The following is a 24,465-nucleotide window of genomic DNA, read 5'->3' as shown; positions in this document are numbered from 1 at the left end:
AGGGGGAGAGAGCTGGTCCTTTACCTGGGGAGCGAGTGTGACTGAGACAGGGGTAGAGAGCTGGTCCTTTACATGGGGAGTCAGTGTGACTGAGACAGGGGGCGAGAGCTGGCCCTTTACCTGGGGAGCGAGTGTGACTGAGACACAGGGAGAGAGCTGGTCCCTATCCTGGGGAGCGAGTGTGACTGAGACAGGGGGAGAGAGCTAGCTCTTTACCTGGGGAGTAAGTGTGACTGAGACAGGGGGAGAGAGCTGGCCCTTTACCTGGGGAGTGAGTGTGACTGAGACAGGGGGAGAGAGCTGGTCCTTTACCTGGGGAGCGAGTGTGACTGAGACAGGGGGAGAGAGCTGGTCCTTTACCTAGGGAGTCAGATTGACTGAGACAGGGGGAGAGAGCTGGTCCTTTACCTAGGGAGTCAGATTGACTGAGACAGGGGGAGAGAGCTGGTCCTTTACCTGGGGAGAGAGTGTGACTGAGACAGGGGCAGAGAGCTGGTCCTTTAACTGGGGAGTTAGAGTGACTGAGACAGGGAGAGAGAGCTGGTCCTTTACCTGGGGAGCGAGTGTGACTGAGACAGGGGAAGAGAGCTGGTCCTTTACCTGGGGAGCCAGAGTGACTGAGACAGGGGGAGAGAGCTGAACCTTGACCTGGGGAGTCAGAGTGACTGAGACAGGGAGAGAGCTGGTCCTTTAACAGGGGAGTAAGTGTGAATGAGACAGGGGGAGAGAGCTGATCCTTTACCTGGGGAGCGAGTGTGACTGAGACAGGGGGAGAGAGCTCACCCTTTACCTGGGTAGTCAGAGTGACTGAGACAGGGGGAGAGAGCTAGTCCTTTACCTTGGGGGTCAGTGTGACTGAGACAGGGGGAGAGAGCTGGTCCTTTACCTGGGGAGCGAGTGTGACTGAGACAGGGGTAGAGAGCTGGTCCTTTACATGGGGAGTCAGTGTGACTGAGACAGGGGGCGAGAGCTGGCCCTTTACCTGGGGAGCGAGTGTGACTGAGACAGGGGGAGAGTGCTGGTCGTTTACCTGTGGAGTCAGAGTGACTGAGACAGGGGGAGAGAGCTGGCCCTTTACCTGGGGAGCGAGTATGACTGAGACAGGGGGAGAGAGCTGGTCCTGTACCTGGGGAGCAAGTGTGAGTGAGACAGGGGGAGAGAGCTGGTCCTTTACCTGGGGAGTCAGTGTAACTGAGACAGGGGGAGAGAGCTGGTCCTTTACGTGGGGAGCGAGTGTGACTGAGACAGGGGGAGAGTCTGGTCCTGTACCTGGGGAGCGAGTGTGACTGAGACAGGGGGAGAGAGCTCACCCTTTACCTGGGTAGTCAGAGTGACTGAGACAGGGGGAGAGAGCTAGTCCTTTACCTTGGGGGTCAGTGTGACTGAGACAGGGGGAGAGAGCTGGTCCTTTACCTGGGGAGCGAGTGTGACTGAGACAGGGGTAGAGAGCTGGTCCTTTACATGGGGAGTCAGTGTGACTGAGACAGGGGGCGAGAGCTGGCCCTTTACCTGGGGAGCGAGTGTGACTGAGACAGGGGGAGAGTGCTGGTCGTTTACCTGTGGAGTCAGAGTGACTGAGACAGGGGGAGAGAGCTGGCCCTTTACCTGGGGAGCGAGTATGACTGAGACAGGGGGAGAGAGCTGGTCCTGTACCTGGGGAGCGAGTGTGAGTGAGACAGGGGGAGAGAGCTGGTCCTTTACCTGGGGAGTCAGTGTAACTGAGACAGGGGGAGAGAGCTGGTCCTTTACCTGGGGAGTAAGTGTGACTGAGACAGGGGGAGAGAGCTGGCCCTTTACCTGGGGAGTCAGAGTGACTGAGACAGGGGGAGAGAGCTGGTCCCTAACCTGGGAGCGAGTGTGACTGAGACAGAGGGGGAGAGCTGGCTCTTTACCTGGGGAGTAAGTGTGACTGAGACAGGAGGAGAAGTCTGGCCCTTTACCTGGGGAGTGAGTGTAACTGAGACAGGGGGAGAGAGCTGGCCCATTACCTGGGGAGCGAGTCTGACTGAGACAGGGGGAGAGAGCTGGCCCTTTACCTGGGGAGCGTGTGTGACTGAGACAGGGGAGAGAGCTGGCCCTTTACCTGGGGAGTCAGAGTGACTGAGACAGGGGGAGAGAGCTGGCTCTTTACCTGGGGAATAAGTGTGACTGAGACAGGGGGAGAGAGCTGGTCCTTTACCTTGGGAGCGTGTGTGACTGAGACAGGGGGAGAGAGCTGGTCCTTTACCTGGGGAGCGAGTGTCACTGAGACAGGGGGAGAGAGCTGGCCCTTTACCTGGGGAGTAAGTGTGACTGAGACAGGGGGAGAGAGCTCCTCTTTTACATGGGGAGTGAGTGTGACTGAGACTTGGGGAGAGAGCTGGCCCTTTACCTGGGGGAGTAAGTGTCACTGAGACAGGGGGAGAGAGCTGGTCCTTTACCTGGGGAGTGAGTGTGACTGAGACAGGGGCGAGAGCTGGTCCCTATCCTGGGGAGCGAGTGTGACTGAGACAGGGGGAGAGAGCTAGCTCTTTACCTGGAGAGTAAGTGTCACTGAGACAGGGGGAGAGAGCTCGTCCTTTACCTGGGGTGTGAGAGTGACTGAGACAGGGGGAGAGAGCTGGCCCTTTACCTGGGGAGTCAGAGTGACTGAGACAGGGGGGGAGAGCTGGTCCTTTACCAGGGGACTAAGTGTGACTGAGACAGGGGGAGAGAGCTGGTCCTTTACCTGGGGAGTAAGTGTGACTCAGACAGGGGGAGAGAGCTGGTCCTTTACCTGGGGAATAAGTGTGACTGAGACAGGGGGAGAGAGCTGGTCCTTTACCTGGGGTGCGAGTGTGACTGAGACAGGGGGAGAGAGCTGGTCCTTTACCTGGGGAGTCAGAGTGACTGAGACAGGGGGAGAGAGCTCGCCCTTTACCTGGGGAGTAAGTGTGACTGAGACAGGGGGAGTGAGCTGGTTCTTTACCTGGGGAGTAAGTGTCACTGAGACAGGGGGAGAGAGCTGGTGCTTTACCTAGGGAGTAAGTGTGACTGAGACAGGGGGAGAGAGCTGGTCCTTTACCTGGGGAGCGAGTGTGACTGAGACAGGAGGAGAGGTCTGGCCCTTTACCTGGGGAGCCAGTCTGACTGAGACAGGGGGGAGAGAGCTGGCCCTTTACCTGAGGAGCATGTGTGACTGAGACAGGGGAGAGAGCATGCCCTTTACCTGGGGAGTCAGAGTGACTGAGACAGGGAGAGAGCTGGTCCTTTACCTGGGGAGTAAGTGTGACTGAGACAGGGTTAGAGAGCTGATCCTTTACCTGGGGAATAAGTGTGACTGAGACAGGGGGAGAGAGCTGGTCCTTTACCTTGGGAGCGAGTGTCACTGAGACAGGGGGAGAGAGCTGGCCCTTTACCTGGGGAGTAAGTGTGACTGAGACAGGGGGAGAGAGCTGCTCTTTTACCTGGGGAGTCAGTGTGACTGAGACAGGGGGAGAGAGCAGGTCCTTTTCCTGGGGCGCGAGTGTGACTGAGACTTGTGGAGAGAGCTGGCCCTTTACCTGGGGAGTAAGTGTGACTGAGACAGGGGGAGAGAGCTGGTCCTTTACCTGGGGAGTGAGTGTGACTGAGACATAGGGAGAGAGCTGGTCCCTATCCTGGGGAGCGAGTGTGACTGAGACAGGGGGAGAGAGCTAGCTCTTTACCTGGGGAGTAAGTGTGACTGAGACAGGGGGAGAGAGCTGGACCTTTACCTGGGGAGCGAGTGTGACTGAGACAGGGGGAGAGAGCTGGCCCTTTACCTGGGGAGTCAGAGTGACTGAGACAGGGGGAGAGTGCTCGTCCTTTACCTGGGGAGTAAGTGTGACTGAGACAGGGGGAGAGAGCTGGCCCTTTACCTGGGGAGTCAGAGTGACTGAGACAGGGGGAGAGAGCTGGTCCTTTACCTTGGGAGCGAGTGTGACTGAGACAGGGGGAGAGAGCTGGTCCTTTACCTGGGGAGTAAGTGTGACTGAGACAGGGGGAGAGAGCTGGTCCTTTACCTGGGGAATAAGTGTGACTGAGACAGGGGGAGAGAGCTGGTCCTTTACCTGGGGAATAAATGTGACTGAGACAGGGGGAGAGAGCTGGTCCTTTACCTGGGGTGCGAGTGTGACTGAGACAGGGGGAGAGAGCTGGTCCTTTACCTGGGGAGTCAGAGTGACTGAGACAGGGGGAGAGAGCTCGCCCTTTACCTGGGGAGTAAGTGTGACTGAGACAGGGGGAGTGAGCTGGTTCTTTACCTGGGGAGTAAGTGTCACTGAGACAGGGGGAGAGAGCTGGTGCTTTACCTAGGGAGTAAGTGTGACTGAGACAGGGGGAGAGAGCTGGTCCTTTACCTGGGGAGCGAGTGTGACTGAGACAGGAGGAGAGGTCTGGCCCTTTACCTGGGGAGCGAGTGTGACTGAGACAGGGGGAGAGAGCTGGCCCTTTACCTGGGGAGCCAGTCTGACTGAGACAGGGGGACAGAGCTGGCCCTTTACCTGAGGAGCATGTGTGACTGAGACAGGGGGAGAGAGCATGCCCTTTACCTGGGGAGTCAGAGTGACTGAGACAGGGAGTGAGCTGGTCCTTTACCTGGGGAGTAAGTGTGACTGAGACAGGGTTAGAGAGCTGATCCTTTACCTGGGGAATAAGTGTGACTGAGACAGGGGGAGAGATCTGGTCCTTTTCCTGGGGCGCGAGTGTGACTGAGACTTGTGGAGAGAGCTGGCCCTTTACCTGGGGAGTAAGTGTGACTGAGACAGGGGGAGAGAGCTGGTCCTTTACCTGGGGAGTGAGTGTGACTGAGACACAGGGAGAGAGCTGGTCCCTATCCTGGGGAGCGAGTGTGACTGAGACAGGGGGAGAGAGCTGGACCTTTACCTGGGGAGCGAGTGTGACTGAGACAGGGGGAGAGAGCTGGCCCTTTACCTGGGGAGTCAGAGTGACTGAGACAGGGGGAGAGTGCTCGTCCTTTACCTGGGGAGTAAGTGTGACTGAGACAGGGGGAGAGAGCTGGTCCTTTACCTGGGGAGTCAGAGTGACTGAGACAGGGGGAGAGAGCTGGTCCTTTACCTGGGGACTAAGTGTGACTGAGACAGGGGGAGAGAGCTGGTCCTTTACCTGGGGAGTAAGTGTGACTGAGACAGGGGGAGAGAGCTGGTCCTTTACCTGGGGAATAAGTGTGACTGAGACAGGGGGAGAGAGCTGGTTCTTTACCTGGGGAATAAATGTGACTGAGACAGGGGGAGAGAGCTGGTCCTTTACCTGGGGAGTCAGTGTGACTGAGACAGGGGGAGAGGTCTGGCTGTTTACCTGGGGAGTCAGAGTGACTGAGACATGGGGAGAGAGCTAGTCTTTTACCTGAGGAGTAAGTGTGACTGAGACAGGGGAAAGAGCTGGCCCTTTACCTGGGGAGTCAGATTGACTGAGAAAGGGGGAGAGAGCTGGTCCTTTACCTGGGGTGCGAGTGTGACTGAGACAGAGGGAGAGAGCTGGTCCTTGACCTGGGGAGTCAGAGTGACTGAGACAGGGGGAGAGAGCTCGCCCTTTACCTGGGGAGTAAGTGTGACTGAGACAGGGGGAGAGAGCTGGTTCTTTACCTGGGGAGTAAGTGTCACTGAGACAGGGGGAGAGAGCTGGCCCTTTACCTGGGGAGCGAGTGTGACTGAGACAGGGGGAGATGTCTGGCCCTTTACCTGGGGAGCGAGTGTGACTGAGACAGGGGGAGAGAGCTGGCCCTTTACCTGGGGAGTAAGTGTGACTGAGACAGGGGGAGAGAGCTGGCCCTGTACCTGGGGAGTAAGTGTGACTGAGACAGGGGGAGAGAGCTGGCCCTTTCCCTGTGGTGCGAGTGTGACTGAGACAGGGGGAGAGAGCTGGTCCTTTACCTGGGGAGTCAGAGTGACTGAGACAGGGGGAGGGAGCTGGTCCTTTACCTGGGGAGCGAGTGTGACTGAGACAGGGGGAGAGAGCTGGTCCTTTACCTGGGGAGAAAGTGTGACTGAGACAGGGGGAGGGAGCTGGTCCTTTACCTGGGGAGTAAGTGTGACTGAGACAGGGAGAGAGGTCTGGCACTTTATCTGGGGAGCGAGTGTGACTGAGACAGGGGGAGAGAGCTGAACCTTTACCTGGGGAGCGATTGTGACTGAGACACAGGGAGAGAGCTGGTCCCTAACCTGGGGAGCGAGTGTGACTGAGACAGGGGGAGAGTGCTGGTCCTTTACCTGAGGAGTCAGAGTGACTGAGACAGGGGGAGAGAGACCTGGTCCTTTACCTGGGGAGTAAGTGTGACTGAGACAGGGGGAGAGAGCTGGCCCTTTACCTGGGGAGTAAGTGTGACTGAGACAGGGGGAGAGAGCTGGTCCTTTACCTGGAGAGTAAGTGTGACTGGACAGGGGGAGAGAGCTGGTCCTTTACCTGGAGAGTAAGTGTGACTGGACAGGGGGAGAGAGCTGGTCCTTTAACTGGGTAGCGAGTGTGACTGAGACACAGAGAGAGAGCTGGTCCCTCACCTGGGGACCGAATATCACTGAGACATAGGAAGAGAGCTGGCCCTTTACCTGGGGAGTAAGTGTGACTGAGACAGGGGGAGAGAGCTGGCCCTTTACCTGGGGAGTCAGAGTGACTGAGACAGGGGGAGAGAGCTGGTCCTTTACCTGGGGAGTCAGAGTGACTGAGACAGGGGGAGAGAGCTGGTCCTTTTCCTGGAGAGCGAGTGTGACTGAGACAGGGGGAGGGAGCTGGTCCTTTACCTGGGGAGTAAGTGTGACTGAGACAGGGGGAGAGAGCTGGACATTTTCCTGGGGAGCGAGTGTGACTGAGACAGGGGGAGAGAGCTGGCCCTTTACCTGGGGAGCGAGTCTGACTGAGACAAGGGGAGAGAGCTGGTCCTTTACCTGGGGTGCGCGTGTGACTGAGACACAGGGAGAGAGCTGGTCCCTATCCTGGGGAGTAAGTGTCACTGAGACAGGGGGAGAGAGCTGGTCCTTTACCTGGGGAGTCAGTGTGACTGAGACAGGGGGAGAGAGCTGGCCATTTACCTGAGGAGTCAGAGTGACGGAGACAGGGGGAGAGAGCTGGTCCTTTAACTGGGGAGTAAGTGTGAATGAGACAGGGGGAGAGAGCTGATCCTTTACCTGGGGAGTGAGTGTGACTGAGACAGGGGGAGAGAGCTCGCCCTTTACCTGGGTAGTCAGAGTGACTGAGACAGGGGGAGAGAGCTAGTCCTTTACCTTGGGGGTCAGTGTGACTGAGACAGGGGGAGAGAGCTGGTCCTTTACCTGGGGAGCGAGTGTGACTGAGACAGGGGTAGAGAGCTGGTCCTTTACCTGGGGAGCGAGTGTGACTGAGACAGGGGGAGAGAGCTGGTCGTTTACCTGGGGAGTAAGTGTGACTGAGACAGGGGGAGAGAGCTGGTCCTTTACCCTGGGAGCGAGTGTCACTGAGACAGGGGGAGAGAGCTGGCTCTTTACCTGGGGAGTCAGTGTGACTGAGACAGAGGGAGAGAGCTGGTCCTTTACCCTGGGAGCGAGTGTGACTGAGACAGGGGGAGAGAGCTGGTCTTTTACCTGGGGAATAAGTGTGACTGAGACAGGGGGAGAGAGCTGGTCCTTTACCCTGGGAGCGAGTGTGACTGAGACAGGGGGAGAGAGCTGGTCTTTTACCTGGGGAATAAGTGTGACTGAGACAGGGGGAGAGAGCTGGTCCTTTACCTGTGGAATAAATGTGACTGAGACAGGGGGAGAGAGCTGGTCCTTTACCTGGGGAGTCAGTGTGACTGAGACAGGGGGAGAGGTCTGGCTGTTTACTAGGGGAGTCAGAGTGACTGAGACATGGGGAGAGAGCTAGTCTTTTACCTGAGGAGTAAGTGTGACTGAGACAGGGGAAAGAGCTGGCCCTTTACCTGGGGAGTCAGATTGACTGAGAAAGGGGGAGAGAGCTGGTCCTTTACCTGGGGTGCGAGTGTGACTGAGACAGAGGGAGAGAGCTGGTCCTTTACCTGGGGAGTCAGAGTGACTGAGACAGGGGGAGAGAGCTCGCCCTTTACCTGGGGAGTAAGTGTGACTGAGACAGGGGGAGAGAGCTGGTTCTTTACCTGGGGAGTAAGTGTCACTGAGACAGGGGGAGAGTTCTGGCCCTTTCCCTGTGGTGCGAGTGTGACTGAGACAGGGGGAGAGAGCTGGTCCTTTACCTGGGGAGTCAGAGTGACTGAGACAGGGGGAGAGAGCTGGTCCTTTACCTGGGGAGCGAGTGTGACTGAGACAGGGGGAGAGAGCTGGTCCTTTACCTGGGGAGTAAGTGTGACTGAGACAGGGGGAGAGAGCTGGTCCTTTACCTGGGGAGTGAGTGTGACTGAGTCAGGGGGAGAGAGCTGGCTCTTTACCTGGGGAGTAAATGTGACTGAGACAGGGGGAGAGGTCTGGCGCTTTATCTGGGGAGCGAGTTTGACTGAGACAGGGGGAGAGAGCTGGACCTTTACCTGGGGAACGGGTGTGACTGAGACAGGGGGAGAGAACTGGCCCTTTACCTGGGGAGCGATTGTGACTGAGACACAGGGAGAGAGCTGGTCCCTAACCTGGGGAGCGAGTGTGACTGAGACAGGGGGAGAGTGCTGGTCCTTTACCTGAGGAGTCAGAGTGACTGAGACAGGGGGAGAGAGACCTGGTCCTTTACCTGGGGAGTAAGTGTGACTGAGACAGGGGGAGAGAGCTGGCTCTTTACCTGGGGAGTAAGTGTGACTGAGACAGGGGGAGAGAGCTGGTCCTTTACCTGGAGAGTAAGTGTGACTGAGACAGGGGGAGAGAGCTGGTCCTTTAACTGGGTAGCGAGTGTGACTGAGACACAGAGAGAGAGCTGGTCCCTCACCTGGGGACCGAATATCACTGAGACAGGGGGAGAGAGCTGGCCCTTTACCTGGGGAGCGAGTCTGACTGAGACAAGGGGAGAGAGCTGGTCCTTTACCTGGGGTGCGCGTGTGACTGAGACACAGGGAGAGAGCTGGTCCCTATCCTGGGGAGTAAGTGTCACTGAGACAGGGGGAGAGAGCTGGTCCTTTACCTGGGGAGTCAGTGTGACTGAGACAGGGGGAGAGAGCTGGCCATTTACCTGGGGAGTCAGAGTGACGGAGACAGGGGGAGAGAGCTGGTCCTTTAACTGGGGAGTAAGTGTGAATGAGACAGGGGGAGAGAGCTGATCCTTTACCTGGGGAGTAAGTGTGACTGAGACAGGGGGAGAGAGCTCGCCCTTTACCTGGGTAGTCAGAGTGACTGAGACAGGGGGAGAGAGCTAGTCCTTTACCTTGGGGGTCAGTGTGACTGAGACAGGGGGAGAGAGCTGGTCCTTTACCTGGGGAGCGAGTGTGACTGAGACAGGGGTAGAGAGCTGGTCCTTTACCTGGGGAGCGAGTGTGACTGAGACAGGGCGAGAGAGCTGCTCGTTTACCTGGGGAGTAAGTGTGACTGAGACAGGGGGAGAGTGCTGGTCCTTTACCTGGGGAGCAAGTGTGACTGAGACAGGGGGTGAGAGCTGGCTCATTACCTGGGGAGTAAGTGTGACTGAGACAGGGGGAGAGAGCTGGTCCTTTACCTGGGGAGTGAGAGTGACTGAGACAGGGGGAGAGAGCTGGTTCTTTACCCTGGGAGCGAGTGTCACTGAGACAGGGGGAGAGAGCTGGCTCTTTACCTGGGGAGTCAGTGTGACTGAGACAGGGGAAAGAGCTGGCCCTTTACCTGGGGAGCGAGTGTGACTGAGACAGGGGGAGAGAGCTGGTCCTTTACCTGGGGTGCGAGTGTGACTGAGACAGGGGGAGAGAGCTGGTCCTTTACCTGGGGAGTAAGTGTGACTGAGACAGGGGGAGTGAGCTGGTTCTTTACCTGGGGAATAAGTGTGACTGAGACAGGGGAAAGAGCTGGCCCTTTACCTGGGGAGCGAGTGTGACTGAGACAGGGGGAGAGAGCTGGTCCTTTACCTGGGGTGCAAGTGTGACTGAGACAGGGGGAGAGAGCTGGTCCTTTACCTGGGGAGTAAGTGTGACTGAGACAGGGGGAGTGAGCTGGTTCTTTACCTGGGGAGTAAGTGTCACTGAGACAGGGGGTGAGAGCTGGTGCTTTACCGAGGGAGTAAGTGTGACTGAGACAGGGGGAGAGAGCTGGTCCTTTACCTGGGGAGCGAGTGTGACTGAGACAGGAGGAGAGTTCTGGCCCTTTACCTGGGGAGCGAGTGTGACTGAGACAGGGGGAGAGAGCTGGCCCTTTACCTGGGGAGCCAGTCTGACTGAGACAGGGGGAGAGAGCTGGCCCTTTACCTGAGGAGCGTGTGTGACTGAGACAGGGGAGAGAGCTGGCCCTTTACCTGGGGAGTCAGAGTGACTGAGACAGGGAGAGAGCTGGTCCTTTACCTGGGGAGTAAGTGTGACTGAGACAGGGTTAGAGAGCTGAGCCTTTACCTGGGGAATAAGTGTGACTGAGACAGGGGGAGAGAGCTGGTCCTTTACCTTGGGAGCGAGTGTGACTGAGACAGGGGGAGAGAGCTGGTCCTTTACCTGGGGAGCGAGTGTCACTGAGACAGGGGGAGAGAGCTGGCCCTTTACCTGGGGAGTCAGTGTGATTGAGACAGGGGGAGAGAGCTGCTCTTTTACCTGGGGAGTCAGTGTGACTGAGACAGGGGGAGAGAGCAGGTCCTTTTCCTGGGGCGCGAGTGTGACTGAGACTTGGGGAGAGAGCTGGCCCTTTACCTGGGGAGTAAGTGTCACTGAGACAGTGGGAGAGAGCTGGTCCTTTAACTGGGGAGTAAGTGTGAATGAGACAGGGGGAGAGAGCTGATCCTTTACCTGGGGAGCGAGTGTGACTGAGACAGTGGGAGAGAGCTGGTCCTTTAACTGGGGAGTAAGTGTGAATGAGACAGGGGGAGAGAGCTGGTCCTTTACCTGGGGTGCGCGTGTGACTGAGACACAGGGAGAGAGCTGGTCCCCATCCTGGGGAGTAAGTGTCACTGAGACAGGGGGAGAGAGCTGGTCCTTTACCTGGGGAGTCAGTGTGACTGAGACAGGGGGAGAGAGCTGGCCATTTACCTGGGGATTCAGAGTGACTGAGACAGGGGGAGAGAGCTGGTCCTTTAACTGGGGAGTAAGTGTGAATGAGACAGGGGGAGAGAGCTGATCCTTTACCTGGGGAGCGAGTGTGACTGAGACAGGGGGAGAGAGCTCACCCTTTACCTGGGTAGTCAGAGTGACTGAGACAGGGGGAGAGAGCTAGTCCTTTACCTTGGGGGTCAGTGTGACTGAGACAGGGGGAGAGAGCTGGTCCTTTACCTGGGGAGCGAGTGTGACTGAGACAGGGGTAGAGAGCTGGTCCTTTACATGGGGAGTCAGTGTGACTGAGACAGGGGGCGAGAGCTGGCCCTTTACCTGGGGAGCGAGTGTGACTGAGACAGGGGGAGAGTGCTGGTCCTTTACCTGTGGAGTCAGAGTGACTGAGACAGGGGGAGAGAGCTGGCCCTTTACCTGGGGAGCGAGTGTGACTGAGACAGGGGGAGGCAGCTGGTCCTGTACCTGGGGAGCGAGTGTGACTGAGACAGGGGGAGAGAGCTGGTCCTTTACCTGCGGAGTAAGTGTGACTGAGACAGGGGGAGAGAGCTGGCCCTTTACCTGGGGGGTCAGAGTGACTGAGACAGGGGGGGAGAGCTGGTCCCTAACCTGGGAGCGAGTGTGACTGAGACAGAGGGGGAGAGCTGGCTCTTTACCTGGGGAGTAAGTGTGACTGAGACAGGAGGAGAAGTCTGGCCCTTTACTTGGGGAGCGAGTGTGACTGAGACAGTGGGAGAGAGCTGGCCCTTTACCTGGGGAGCGAGTCTGACTGAGACAGGGGGAGAGAGCTGGCCCTTTACCTGGGGAGCGTGTGTGACTGAGACAGGGGAGAGAGCTGGCCCTTTACCTGGGGAGTCAGAGTGACTGAGACAGGGGGAGTGAGCTGATCCTTTACCTGGGGAATAAGTGTGACTGAGACAGCGGAAGAGAGCTGGTCCTTTACCTTGGGAGCGAGTGTGACTGAGACAGGGGGAGAGAGCTGATCCTTTACCTGGGGAGTAAGTGTGACTGAGACAGGGGGAGAGAGCTCCTCTTTTACATGGGGAGTGAGTGTGACTGAGACTTGGGGAGAGAGCTGGCCCTTTACCTGGGGAGTAAGTGTCACTGAGACAGGGGGAGAGAGCTGGTCCTTTACCTGGGGAGTGAGTGTGACTGAGACAGGGGAGAGAGCTGGTCCCTATCCTGGGGAGCGAGTGTGACTGAGACAGGGGGAGAGAGCTAGCTCTTTACCTGGAGAGTAAGTGTCACTGAGACAGGGGGAGAGAGCTCGTCCTTTACCTGGGGAGTGAGTGTGACTGAGACAGGGGGAGAGAGCTGGCCCTTTACCTGGGGAGTCAGAGTGACTGAGACAGGGGGGGAGAGCTGGTCCTTTACCTGGGGACTAAGTATGACTGAGACAGGGGGAGAGAGCTGGTCATTTACCTGTGGAGTAAGTGTGATTGAGACAGTGGGAGAGAGTTGGTCCTTTACCTGGGGAATAAATGTGAGTGAGACAGGGGGAAAGAGCTGATTCTTTACCTGGGGAATAAGTGTGACTGAGACAGGGGAAAGAGCTGGCCCTTTACCTGGGGAGCGAGTGTGACTGAGACATGGGGAGAGAGCTGGTCCTTTACCTGGGGTGCGAGTGTGACTGAGACAGGGGGAGAGAGCTGGTCCTTTACCTGGGGAGTCAGAGTGACTGAGACAGGGGGAGAGAGCTCGCCCTTTACCTGGGGAGTAAGTGTGACTGAGACAGGGGAAAGAGCTGGCCCTTTACCTGGGGTGTGAGTGTGACTGAGACAGGGGGAGAGAGCTGGTCCTTTACCTGGGGAGCGAGTGTCACTGAGACAGGGGGAGAGAGCTGGCCCTTTACCTGGGGAGTAAGTGTGACTGAGACAGGGGGAGAGAGCTGCTCTTTTACCTGGGGAGTCAGTGTGACTGAGGCAGGGGGAGAGAGCAGGTCCTTTTCCTGGGGCGCGAGTGTGACTGAGATTTGGGGAGAGAGCTGGCCCTTTACCTGGGGAGTAAGTGTCACTGAGACAGGGGGAGAGAGCTGGTCCTTTACCTGGGGAGTGAGTGTGACTGAGACACAGGGAGAGAGCTGGTCCCTATCCTGGGGAGCGAGTGTGACTGAGACAGGGGGAGAGAGCTAGCTCTTTACCTGGGGAGTAAGTGTGACTGAGACAGGGGGAGAGAGCTGGTCCTTTATCTGGGGAGTGAGTGTGACTGAGACAGGGGGAGAGAGCTGGTCCTTTACCTGGGGAGCGAGTGTGACTGAGACAGGGGGAGAGAGCTGGTCCTTTACCTAGGGAGTCAGATTGACTGAGACAGGGGGAGAGAGCTGGTCCTTTACCTAGGGAGTCAGATTGACTGAGACAGGGGGAGAGAGCTGGTCCTTTACCTGGGGAGAGAGTGTGACTGAGACAGGGGCAGAGAGCTGGTCCTTTAACTGGGGAGTTAGAGTGACTGAGACAGGGAGAGAGAGCTGGTCCTTTACCTGGGGAGCGAGTGTGACTGAGACAGGGGAAGAGAGCTGGTCCTTTACCTGGGGAGCCAGAGTGACTGAGACAGGGGGAGAGAGCTGAACCTTGACCTGGGGAGTCAGAGTGACTGAGACAGGGAGAGAGCTGGTCCTTTAACAGGGGAGTAAGTGTGAATGAGACAGGGGGAGAGAGCTGATCCTTTACCTGGGGAGCGAGTGTGACTGAGACAGGGGGAGAGAGCTCACCCTTTACCTGGGTAGTCAGAGTGACTGAGACAGGGGGAGAGAGCTAGTCCTTTACCTTGGGGGTCAGTGTGACTGAGACAGGGGGAGAGAGCTGGTCCTTTACCTGGGGAGCGAGTGTGACTGAGACAGGGGTAGAGAGCTGGTCCTTTACATGGGGAGTCAGTGTGACTGAGACAGGGGGCGAGAGCTGGCCCTTTACCTGGGGAGCGAGTGTGACTGAGACAGGGGGAGAGTGCTGGTCGTTTACCTGTGGAGTCAGAGTGACTGAGACAGGGGGAGAGAGCTGGCCCTTTACCTGGGGAGCGAGTATGACTGAGACAGGGGGAGAGAGCTGGTCCTGTACCTGGGGAGCAAGTGTGAGTGAGACAGGGGGAGAGAGCTGGTCCTTTACCTGGGGAGTCAGTGTAACTGAGACAGGGGGAGAGAGCTGGTCCTTTACGTGGGGAGCGAGTGTGACTGAGACAGGGGGAGAGTCTGGTCCTGTACCTGGGGAGCGAGTGTGACTGAGACAGGGGGAGAGAGCTCACCCTTTACCTGGGTAGTCAGAGTGACTGAGACAGGGGGAGAGAGCTAGTCCTTTACCTTGGGGGTCAGTGTGACTGAGACAGGGGGAGAGAGCTGGTCCTTTACCTGGGGAGCGAGTGTGACTGAGACAGGGGTAGAGAGCTGGTCCTTTACATGGGGAGTCAGTGTGACTGAGACAGGGGGCGAGAGCTGGCCCTTTACCTGGGGAGCGAGTGTGACTGAGACAGGGGGAGAGTGCTGGTCGTTTACCTGTGGAGTCAGAGTGACTGAGACAGGGGGAGAGAGCTGGCCCTTTACCTGGGGAGCGAGTATGACTGAGACAGGGGGAGAGAGCTGGTCCTGTACCTGGGGAGCGAGTGTGAGTGAGACAGGGGGAGAGAGCTGGTCCTTTACCTGGGGAGTCAGTGTAACTGAGACAGGGGGAGAGAGCTGGTCCTTTACCTGGGGAGTAAGTGTGACTGAGACAGGGGGAGAGAGCTGGCCCTTTACCTGGGGAGTCAGAGTGACTGAGACAGGGGGAGAGAGCTGGTCCCTAACCTGGGAGCGAGTGTGACTGAGACAGAGGGGGAGAGCTGGCTCTTTACCTGGGGAGTAAGTGTGACTGAGACAGGAGGAGAAGTCTGGCCCTTTACCTGGGGAGTGAGTGTAACTGAGACAGGGGGAGAGAGCTGGCCCATTACCTGGGGAGCGAGTCTGACTGAGACAGGGGGAGAGAGCTGGCCCTTTACCTGGGGAGCGTGTGTGACTGAGACAGGGGAGAGAGCTGGCCCTTTACCTGGGGAGTCAGAGTGACTGAGACAGGGGGAGAGAGCTGGCTCTTTACCTGGGGAATAAGTGTGACTGAGACAGGGGGAGAGAGCTGGTCCTTTACCTTGGGAGCGTGTGTGACTGAGACAGGGGGAGAGAGCTGGTCCTTTACCTGGGGAGCGAGTGTCACTGAGACAGGGGGAGAGAGCTGGCCCTTTACCTGGGGAGTAAGTGTGACTGAGACAGGGGGAGAGAGCTCCTCTTTTACATGGGGAGTGAGTGTGACTGAGACTTGGGGAGAGAGCTGGCCCTTTACCTGGGGGAGTAAGTGTCACTGAGACAGGGGGAGAGAGCTGGTCCTTTACCTGGGGAGTGAGTGTGACTGAGACAGGGGCGAGAGCTGGTCCCTATCCTGGGGAGCGAGTGTGACTGAGACAGGGGGAGAGAGCTAGCTCTTTACCCGGAGAGTAAGTGTCACTGAGACAGGGGGAGAGAGCTCGTCCTTTACCTGGGGAGTGAGAGTGACTGAGACAGGGGGAGAGAGCTGGCCCTTTACCTGGGGTGTCAGAGTGACTGAGACAGGGGGGGAGAGCTGGTCCTTTACCAGGGGACTAAGTGTGACTGAGACAGGGGGAGAGAGCTGGTCCTTTACCTGGGGAGTAAGTGTGACTCAGACAGGGGGAGAGAGCTGGTCCTTTACCTGGGGAATAAGTGTGACTGAGACAGGGGGAGAGAGCTGGTCCTTTACCTGGGGTGCGAGTGTGACTGAGACAGGGGGAGAGAGCTGGTCCTTTACCTGGGGAGTCAGAGTGACTGAGACAGGGGGAGAGAGCTCGCCCTTTACCTGGGGAGCGAGTGTCACTGAGACAGGGGGAGAGAGCTGGCCCTTTACCTGGGGAGTAAGTGTGACTGAGACAGGGGGAGAGAGCTCCTCTTTTACATGGGGAGTGAGTGTGACTGAGACTTGGGGAGAGAGCTGGCCCTTTACCTGGGGGAGTAAGTGTCACTGAGACAGGGGGAGAGAGCTGGTCCTTTACCTGGGGAGTGAGTGTGACTGAGACAGGGGCGAGAGCTGGTCCCTATCCTGGGGAGCGAGTGTGACTGAGACAGGGGGAGAGAGCTAGCTCTTTACCCGGAGAGTAAGTGTCACTGAGACAGGGGGAGAGAGCTCGTCCTTTACCTGGGGAGTGAGAGTGACTGAGACAGGGGGAGAGAGCTGGCCCTTTACCTGGGGTGTCAGAGTGACTGAGACAGGGGGGGAGAGCTGGTCCTTTACCAGGGGACTAAGTGTGACTGAGACAGGGGGAGAGAGCTGGTCCTTTACCTGGGGAGTAAGTGTGACTCAGACAGGGGGAGAGAGCTGGTCCTTTACCTGGGGAATAAGTGTGACTGAGACAGGGGGAGAGAGCTGGTCCTTTACCTGGGGTGCGAGTGTGACTGAGACAGGGGGAGAGAGCTGGTCCTTTACCTGGGGAGTCAGAGTGACTGAGACAGGGGGAGAGAGCTCGCCCTTTACCTGGGGAGTAAGTGTGACTGAGACAGGGGGAGTGAGCTGGTTCTTTACCTGGGGAGTAAGTGTCACTGAGACAGGGGGAGAGAGCTGGTGCTTTACCTAGGGAGTAAGTGTGACTGAGACAGGGGGAGAGAGCTGGTCCTTTACCTGGGGAGCGAGTGTGACTGAGACAGGAGGAGAGGTCTGGCCCTTTACCTGGGGAGCCAGTCTGACTGAGACAGGGGGAGAGAGCTGGCCCTTTACCTGGGGAGCCAGTCTGACTGAGACAGGGGGAGAGAGCTGGCCCTTTACCTGAGGAGCATGTGTGACTGAGACAGGGGAGAGAGCATGCCCTTTACCTGGGGAGTAAGTGTGACTGAGACAGGGTTAGAGAGCTGATCCTTTACCTGGGGAATAAGTGTGACTGAGAAAGGGGGAGAGAGCTGGTCCTTTACCTTGGGAGCGAGTGTCACTGAGACAGGGGGAGAGAGCTGGCCCTTTACCTGGGGAGTAAGTGTGACTGAGACAGGGGGAGAGAGCTGCTCTTTTACCTGGGGAGTCAGTGTGACTGAGACAGGGGGAGAGAGCAGGTCCTTTTCCTGGGGCGCGAGTGTGACTGAGACTTGTGGAGAGAGCTGGCCCTTTACCTGGGGAGTAAGTGTGACTGAGACAGGGGGAGAGAGCTGGTCCTTTACCTGGGGAGTGAGTGTGACTGAGACATAGGGAGAGAGCTGGTCCCTATCCTGGGGAGCGAGTGTGACTGAGACAGGGGGAGAGAGCTAGCTCTTTACCTGGGGAGTAAGTGTGACTGAGACAGGGGGAGAGAGCTGGACCTTTACCTGGGGAGCGAGTGTGACTGAGACAGGGGGAGAGAGCTGGCCCTTTACCTGGGGAGTCAGAGTGACTGAGACAGGGGGAGAGTGCTCGTCCTTTACCTGGGGAGTAAGTGTGACTGAGACAGGGGGAGAGAGCTGGCCCTTTACCTGGGGAGTCAGAGTGACTGAGACAGGGGGAGAGAGCTGGTCCTTTACCTCGGGACTAAGTGTGACTGAGACAGGGGGAGAGAGCTGGTCCTTTACCTGGGGAGTAAGTGTGACTGAGACAGGGGGAGAGAGCTGGTCCTTTACCTGGGGAATAAGTGTGACTGAGACAGGGGGAGAGAGCTGGTCCTTTACCTGGGGAATAAATGTGGCTGAGACAGGGGGAGAGAGCTGGTCCTTTACCTGGGGTGCGAGTGTGACTGAGACAGGGGGAGAGAGCTGGTCCTTTACCTGGGGAGTCAGAGTGACTGAGACAGGGGGAGAGAGCTCGCCCTTTACCTGGGGAGTAAGTGTGACTGAGACAGGGGGAGTGAGCTGGTTCTTTACCTGGGGAGTAAGTGTCACTGAGACAGGGGGAGAGAGCTGGTGCTTTACCTAGGGAGCGAGTGTGACTGAGACAGGGGGAGAGAGCTGGTCCTTTACCTGGGGAGCGAGTGTGACTGAGACAGGAGGAGAGGTCTGGCCCTTTACCTGGGGAGCGAGTGTGACTGAGACAGGGGGAGAGAGCTGGCCCTTTACCTGGGGAGCCAGTCTGACTGAGACAGGGGGACAGAGCTGGCCCTTTACCTGAGGAGCATGTGTGACTGAGACAGGGGAGAGAGCATGCCCTTTACCTGGGGAGTCAGAGTGACTGAGACAGGGAGTGAGCTGGTCCTTTACCTGGGGAGTAAGTGTGACTGAGACAGGGTTAGAGAGCTGATCCTTTACCTGGGGAATAAGTGTGACTGAGACAGGGGGAGAGATCTGGTCCTTTACCTTTGGAGCGAGTGTCACTGAGACAGGGGGAGAGAGCTGGCCCTTTACCTGGGGAGTCAGTGTGACTGAGACAGGGGGAGAGAGCTGCTCTTTTACCTGGGGAGTCAGTGTGACTGAGACAGGGGGAGAGAGCAGGTCCTTTTCCTGGGGCGCGAGTGTGACTGAGACTTGTGGAGAGAGCTGGCCCTTTACCTGGGGAGTAAGTGTGACTGAGACAGGGGGAGAGAGCTGGCCCTTTACCTGGGGAGTCAGAGTGACTGAGACAGGGGGAGAGTGCTCGTCCTTTACCTGGGGAGTAAGTGTGACTGAGACAGGGGGAGAGAGCTGGTCCTTTACCTGGGGAGTCAGAGTGACTGAGACAGGGGGAGAGAGCTGGTCCTTTACCTGGGGACTAAGTGTGACTGAGACAGGGGGAGAGAGCTGGTCCTTTACCTGGGGAGTAAGTGTGACTGAGACAGGGGGAGAGAGCTGGTCCTTTACCTGGGGAATAAGTGTGACTGAGACAGGGGGAGAGAGCTGGTTCTTTACCTGGGGAATAAATGTGACTGAGACAGGGGGAGAGAGCTGGTCCTTTACCTGGGGAGTCAGTGTGACTGAGACAGGGGGAGAGGTCTGGCTGTTTACCTGGGGAGTCAGAGTGACTGAGACATGGGGAGAGAGCTAGTCTTTTACCTGAGGAGTAAGTGTGACTGAGACAGGGGAAAGAGCTGGCCCTTTACCTGGGGAGTCAGATTGACTGAGAAAGGGGGAGAGAGCTGGTCCTTTACCTGGGGTGCGAGTGTGACTGAGACAGAGGGAGAGAGCTGGTCCTTGACCTGGGGAGTCAGAGTGACTGAGACAGGGGGAGAGAGCTCGCCCTTTACCTGGGGAGTAAGTGTGACTGAGACAGGGGGAGAGAGCTGGTTCTTTACCTGGGGAGTAAGTGTCACTGAGACAGGGGGAGAGAGCTGGCCCTTTACCTGGGGAGCGAGTGTGACTGAGACAGGGGGAGATGTCTGGCCCTTTACCTGGGGAGCGAGTGTGACTGAGACAGGGGGAGAGAGCTGGCCCTTTACCTGGGGAGTAAGTGTGACTGAGACAGGGGGAGAGAGCTGGCCCTGTACCTGGGGAGTAAGTGTGACTGAGACAGGGGGAGAGAGCTGGCCCTTTCCCTGTGGTGCGAGTGTGACTGAGACAGGGGGAGAGAGCTGGTCCTTTACCTGGGGAGTCAGAGTGACTGAGACAGGGGGAGGGAGCTGGTCCTTTACCTGGGGAGCGAGTGTGACTGAGACAGGGGGAGAGAGCTGGTCCTTTACCTGGGGAGAAAGTGTGACTGAGACAGGGGGAGAGAGCTGGTCCTTTACCTGGGGAGTAAGTGTGACTGAGACAGGGAGAGAGGTCTGGCACTTTATCTGGGGAGCGAGTGTGACTGAGACAGGGGGAGAGAGCTGAACCTTTACCTGGGGAGCGATTGTGACTGAGACACAGGGAGAGAGCTGGTCCCTAACCTGGGGAGCGAGTGTGACTGAGACAGGGGGAGAGTGCTGGTCCTTTACCTGAGGAGTCAGAGTGACTGAGACAGGGGGAGAGAGACCTGGTCCTTTACCTGGGGAGTAAGTGTGACTGAGACAGGGGGAGAGAGCTGGTCCTTTACCTGGAGAGTAAGTGTGACTGGACAGGGGGAGAGAGCTGGTCCTTTACCTGGAGAGTAAGTGTGACTGGACAGGGGGAGAGAGCTGGTCCTTTAACTGGGTAGCGAGTGTGACTGAGACACAGAGAGAGAGCTGGTCCCTCACCTGGGGACCGAATATCACTGAGACATAGGAAGAGAGCTGGCCCTTTACCTGGGGAGTAAGTGTGACTGAGACAGGGGGAGAGAGCTGGCCCTTTACCTGGGGAGTCAGAGTGACGGAGACAGGGGGAGAGAGCTGGTCCTTTACCTGGGGAGTCAGAGTGACTGAGACAGGGGGAGAGAGCTGGTCCTTTTCCTGGAGAGCGAGTGTGACTGAGACAGGGGGAGGGAGCTGATCCTTTACCTGGGGAGTAAGTGTGACTGAGACAGGGGGAGAGAGCTGGACATTTTCCTGGGGAGCGAGTGTGACTGAGACAGGGGGAGAGAGCTGGCCCTTTACCTGGGGAGCGAGTCTGACTGAGACAAGGGGAGAGAGCTGGTCCTTTACCTGGGGTGCGCGTGTGACTGAGACACAGGGAGAGAGCTGGTCCCTATCCTGGGGAGTAAGTGTCACTGAGACAGGGGGAGAGAGCTGGTCCTTTACCTGGGGAGTCAGTGTGACTGAGACAGGGGGAGAGAGCTGGCCATTTACCTGAGGAGTCAGAGTGACGGAGACAGGGGGAGAGAGCTGGTCCTTTAACTGGGGAGTAAGTGTGAATGAGACAGGGGGAGAGAGCTGATCCTTTACCTGGGGAGTGAGTGTGACTGAGACAGGGGGAGAGAGCTCGCCCTTTACCTGGGTAGTCAGAGTGACTGAGACAGGGGGAGAGAGCTAGTCCTTTACCTTGGGGGTCAGTGTGACTGAGACAGGGGGAGAGAGCTGGTCCTTTACCTGGGGAGCGAGTGTGACTGAGACAGGGGTAGAGAGCTGGTCCTTTACCTGGAGCGAGTGTGACTGAGACAGGGGGAGAGAGCTGGTCGTTTACCTGGGGAGTAAGTGTGACTGAGACAGGGGGAGAGAGCTGGTCCTTTACCCTGGGAGCGAGTGTCACTGAGACAGGGGGAGAGAGCTGGCTCTTTACCTGGGGAGTCAGTGTGACTGAGACAGAGGGAGAGAGCTGGTCCTTTACCCTGGGAGCGAGTGTGACTGAGACAGGGGGAGAGAGCTGGTCTTTTACCTGGGGAATAAGTGTGACTGAGACAGGGGGAGAGAGCTGGTCCTTTACCTGTGGAATAAATGTGACTGAGACAGGGGGAGAGAGCTGGTCCTTTACCTGGGGAGTCAGTGTGACTGAGACAGGGGGAGAGGTCTGGCTGTTTACCTGGGGAGTCAGAGTGACTGAGACATGGGGAGAGAGCTAGTCTTTTACCTGAGGAGTAAGTGTGACTGAGACAGGGGAAAGAGCTGGCCCTTTACCTGGGGAGTCAGATTGACTGAGAAAGGGGGAGAGAGCTGGTCCTTTACCTGGGGTGCGAGTGTGACTGAGACAGAGGGAGAGAGCTGGTCCTTTACCTGGGGAGTCAGAGTGACTGAGACAGGGGGAGAGAGCTCGCCCTTTACCTGGGGAGTAAGTGTGACTGAGACAGGGGGAGAGAGCTGGTTCTTTACCTGGGGAGTAAGTGTCACTGAGACAGGGGGAGAGTTCTGGCCCTTTCCCTGTGGTGCGAGTGTGACTGAGACAGGGGGAGAGAGCTGGTCCTTTACCTGGGGAGTCAGAGTGACTGAGACAGGGGGAGAGAGCTGGTCCTTTACCTGGGGAGCGAGTGTGACTGAGACAGGGGGAGAGAGCTGGTCCTTTACCTGGGGAGTAAGTGTGACTGAGACAGGGGGAGAGAGCTGGTCCTTTACCTGGGGAGTGAGTGTGACTGAGTCAGGGGGAGAGAGCTGGCTCTTTACCTGGGGAGTAAATGTGACTGAGACAGGGGGAGAGGTCTGGCGCTTTATCTGGGGAGCGAGTTTGACTGAGACAGGGGGAGAGAGCTGGACCTTTACCTGGGGAACGGGTGTGACTGAGACAGGGGGAGAGAACTGGCCCTTTACCTGGGGAGCGATTGTGACTGAGACACAGGGAGAGAGCTGGTCCCTAACCTGGGGAGCGAGTGTGACTGAGACAGGGGGAGAGTGCTGGTCCTTTACCTGAGGAGTCAGAGTGACTGAGACAGGGGGAGAGAGACCTGGTCCTTTACCTGGGGAGTAAGTGTGACTGAGACAGGGGGAGAGAGCTGGCTCTTTACCTGGGGAGTAAGTGTGACTGAGACAGGGGGAGAGAGCTGGTCCTTTACCTGGAGAGTAAGTGTGACTGAGACAGGGGGAGAGAGCTGGTCCTTTAACTGGGTAGCGAGTGTGACTGAGACACAGAGAGAGAGCTGGTCCCTCACCTGGGGACCGAATATCACTGAGACAGGGGGAGAGAGCTGGCCCTTTACCTGGGGAGCGAGTCTGACTGAGACAAGGGGAGAGAGCTGGTCCTTTACCTGGGGTGCGCGTGTGACTGAGACACAGGGAGAGAGCTGGTCCCTATCCTGGGGAGTAAGTGTCACTGAGACAGGGGGAGAGAGCTGGTCCTTTACCTGGGGAGTCAGTGTGACTGAGACAGGGGGAGAGAGCTGGCCATTTACCTGGGGAGTCAGAGTGACGGAGACAGGGGGAGAGAGCTGGTCCTTTAACTGGGGAGTAAGTGTGAATGAGACAGGGGGAGAGAGCTGATCCTTTACCTGGGGAGCGAGTGTGACTGAGACAGGGGGAGAGAGCTCGCCCTTTACCTGGGTAGTCAGAGTGACTGAGACAGGGGGAGAGAGCTAGTCCTTTACCTTGGGGGTCAGTGTGACTGAGACAGGGGGAGAGAGCTGGTCCTTTACCTGGGGAGCGAGTGTGACTGAGACAGGGGTAGAGAGCTGGTCCTTTACCTGGGGAGCGAGTGTGACTGAGACAGGGCGAGAGAGCTGCTCGTTTACCTGGGGAGTAAGTGTGACTGAGACAGGGGGAGAGTGCTGGTCCTTTACCTGGGGAGCAAGTGTGACTGACACAGGGGGTGAGAGCTGGCTCATTACCTGGGGAGTAAGTGTGACTGAGACAGGGGGAGAGAGCTGGTCCTTTACCTGGGGAGTGAGAGTGACTGAGACAGGGGGAGAGAGCTGGTTCTTTACCCTGGGAGCGAGTGTCACTGAGACAGGGGGAGAGAGCTGGCTCTTTACCTGGGGAGTCAGTGTGACTGAGACAGAGGGAGAGAGCTGGTCCTTTACCCTGGGAGCGAGTGTGACTGAGACAGGGGGAGAGAGCTGGTCTTTTACCTGGGGAGTGAGAGTGACTGAGACAGGGGGAGAGAGCTTGTTCTTTACCTGGAAAGTCAGTGTTAAGGGGTTTCACCTCCTTCCAGACTGATCGCTGCGTGCACTGTGTGGAGCTGTGGTGGATGAAGTATTGCTGTCGGGGGTGTTGTCTTCGGTGACATTACAGCTCATGTTCCTGCTCCGAGTCGCGCGGTGGAGCTGTCTGAGCGACTGAGCTGCTGTGGTGAAGTGCTGATGGTCTGCAAGTGTCAGACCAGGTGTAGTGATGTGCATGAAGCCTAGCGTTAAGCAGCACCAACAACCTCTCTCCTGATTATGAGTTCCAGCCTTCTTGGGTTCCCAGGGTAACTGTACCCGAGTGAGCATTAGGTAAACAGCGTGCTGCATCTCAACGCTAGAGCGAGTGGTTTAGCAGCAATACCCAATAGCTCCATAGTAGGCCCTTGCTTGCCTGCAAACATTCCAGGTGAAAGCGGACAAGGAAGGGGTCATTTCAATCCCAGTTTTGGGAGATCTAACCCTCAGCGCATATCCCTGAAGCCTTTCCCCTTGAGGAGATGAGTGCCCTATCCCCCACCCCCCCCCCCCCCCCACCCCACCCCCTCTCAGGCAGAGAAAATCTTCAAGTCTTCATCACTCGTCGACTTACCTTAACAGGCTCGGACGCGGCTTGCAGGGTGAAGATTCCGATGCATTGCTGATATCGGTTTTGATGTATCACTAGAAAAACATTATGTAATCCACAACCTGCGAGAGACAGGGTATTTAGTAAATGAAAAGAAATAAAAGGTGGTACAGTGACTCAGTGGTTAGCACTGCTGCCTCACAGCGCCAGGGACCTGGGTTCGATTCCCGCCTGACTGTGTGGAGTTTGCACGTTCTCCCCGTGTCTGTGTGGGTTTCCCTCGGGTGCTCCGGTTTCCTCCCACGGTCCGAAATTGTGCAGGTCAGGTGGCTTGGCCATGCTAACTTGCCCCTAGTGTCCAGGGATGTGCAGACTAGATGGGTTAGCCCATGGGGAATGTAGGAATAGGGGGTAGGTCTGGGTGCGATCCTTTTCAGAGAGTTGGTATGGACTTGATGGGCCAAATGGCCTCCTTCCACACTGTAGAGATTCCATGACTCCCAAAGGACGAAACAGAGATTGCGTCTTTCATGGAGTGTGGGACAGAGCAGGGTTTGTCTTAGTCA

At 57.3% G+C, this 24,465-nt stretch overlaps 1 protein-coding gene across 6 annotated transcripts in view; it reads right to left on the bottom strand.

Annotated features, from left to right (window-relative positions):
• The window catches only part of plekhg7 (pleckstrin homology domain containing, family G (with RhoGef domain) member 7), a 133,182-nt gene that overhangs the window by 9,224 nt on the left and 99,493 nt on the right, over positions 1–24,465 (bottom strand). For all 6 annotated transcript variants that reach the window (XM_087999701.1, XM_087999703.1, XM_087999699.1 and 3 more), the window contains one exon: positions 23,924–24,021. In XM_087999701.1, the coding sequence (XP_087855827.1) occupies positions 23,924–24,021 (98 nt within the window). The remainder of the gene's footprint in view (positions 1–23,923; positions 24,022–24,465) is intronic.

This window comes from Chiloscyllium plagiosum, unplaced genomic scaffold, assembly GCF_037043375.1.
Source record: "Chiloscyllium plagiosum isolate Xiang-an unplaced genomic scaffold, Cpla_swu_hap1 HiC_scaffold_23, whole genome shotgun sequence".
Taxonomy (NCBI): domain Eukaryota; kingdom Metazoa; phylum Chordata; class Chondrichthyes; order Orectolobiformes; family Hemiscylliidae; genus Chiloscyllium; species Chiloscyllium plagiosum.
Note: the sequence above shows the minus strand (reverse complement) of the source record. Positions and strands in the feature narration are given on the sequence as shown.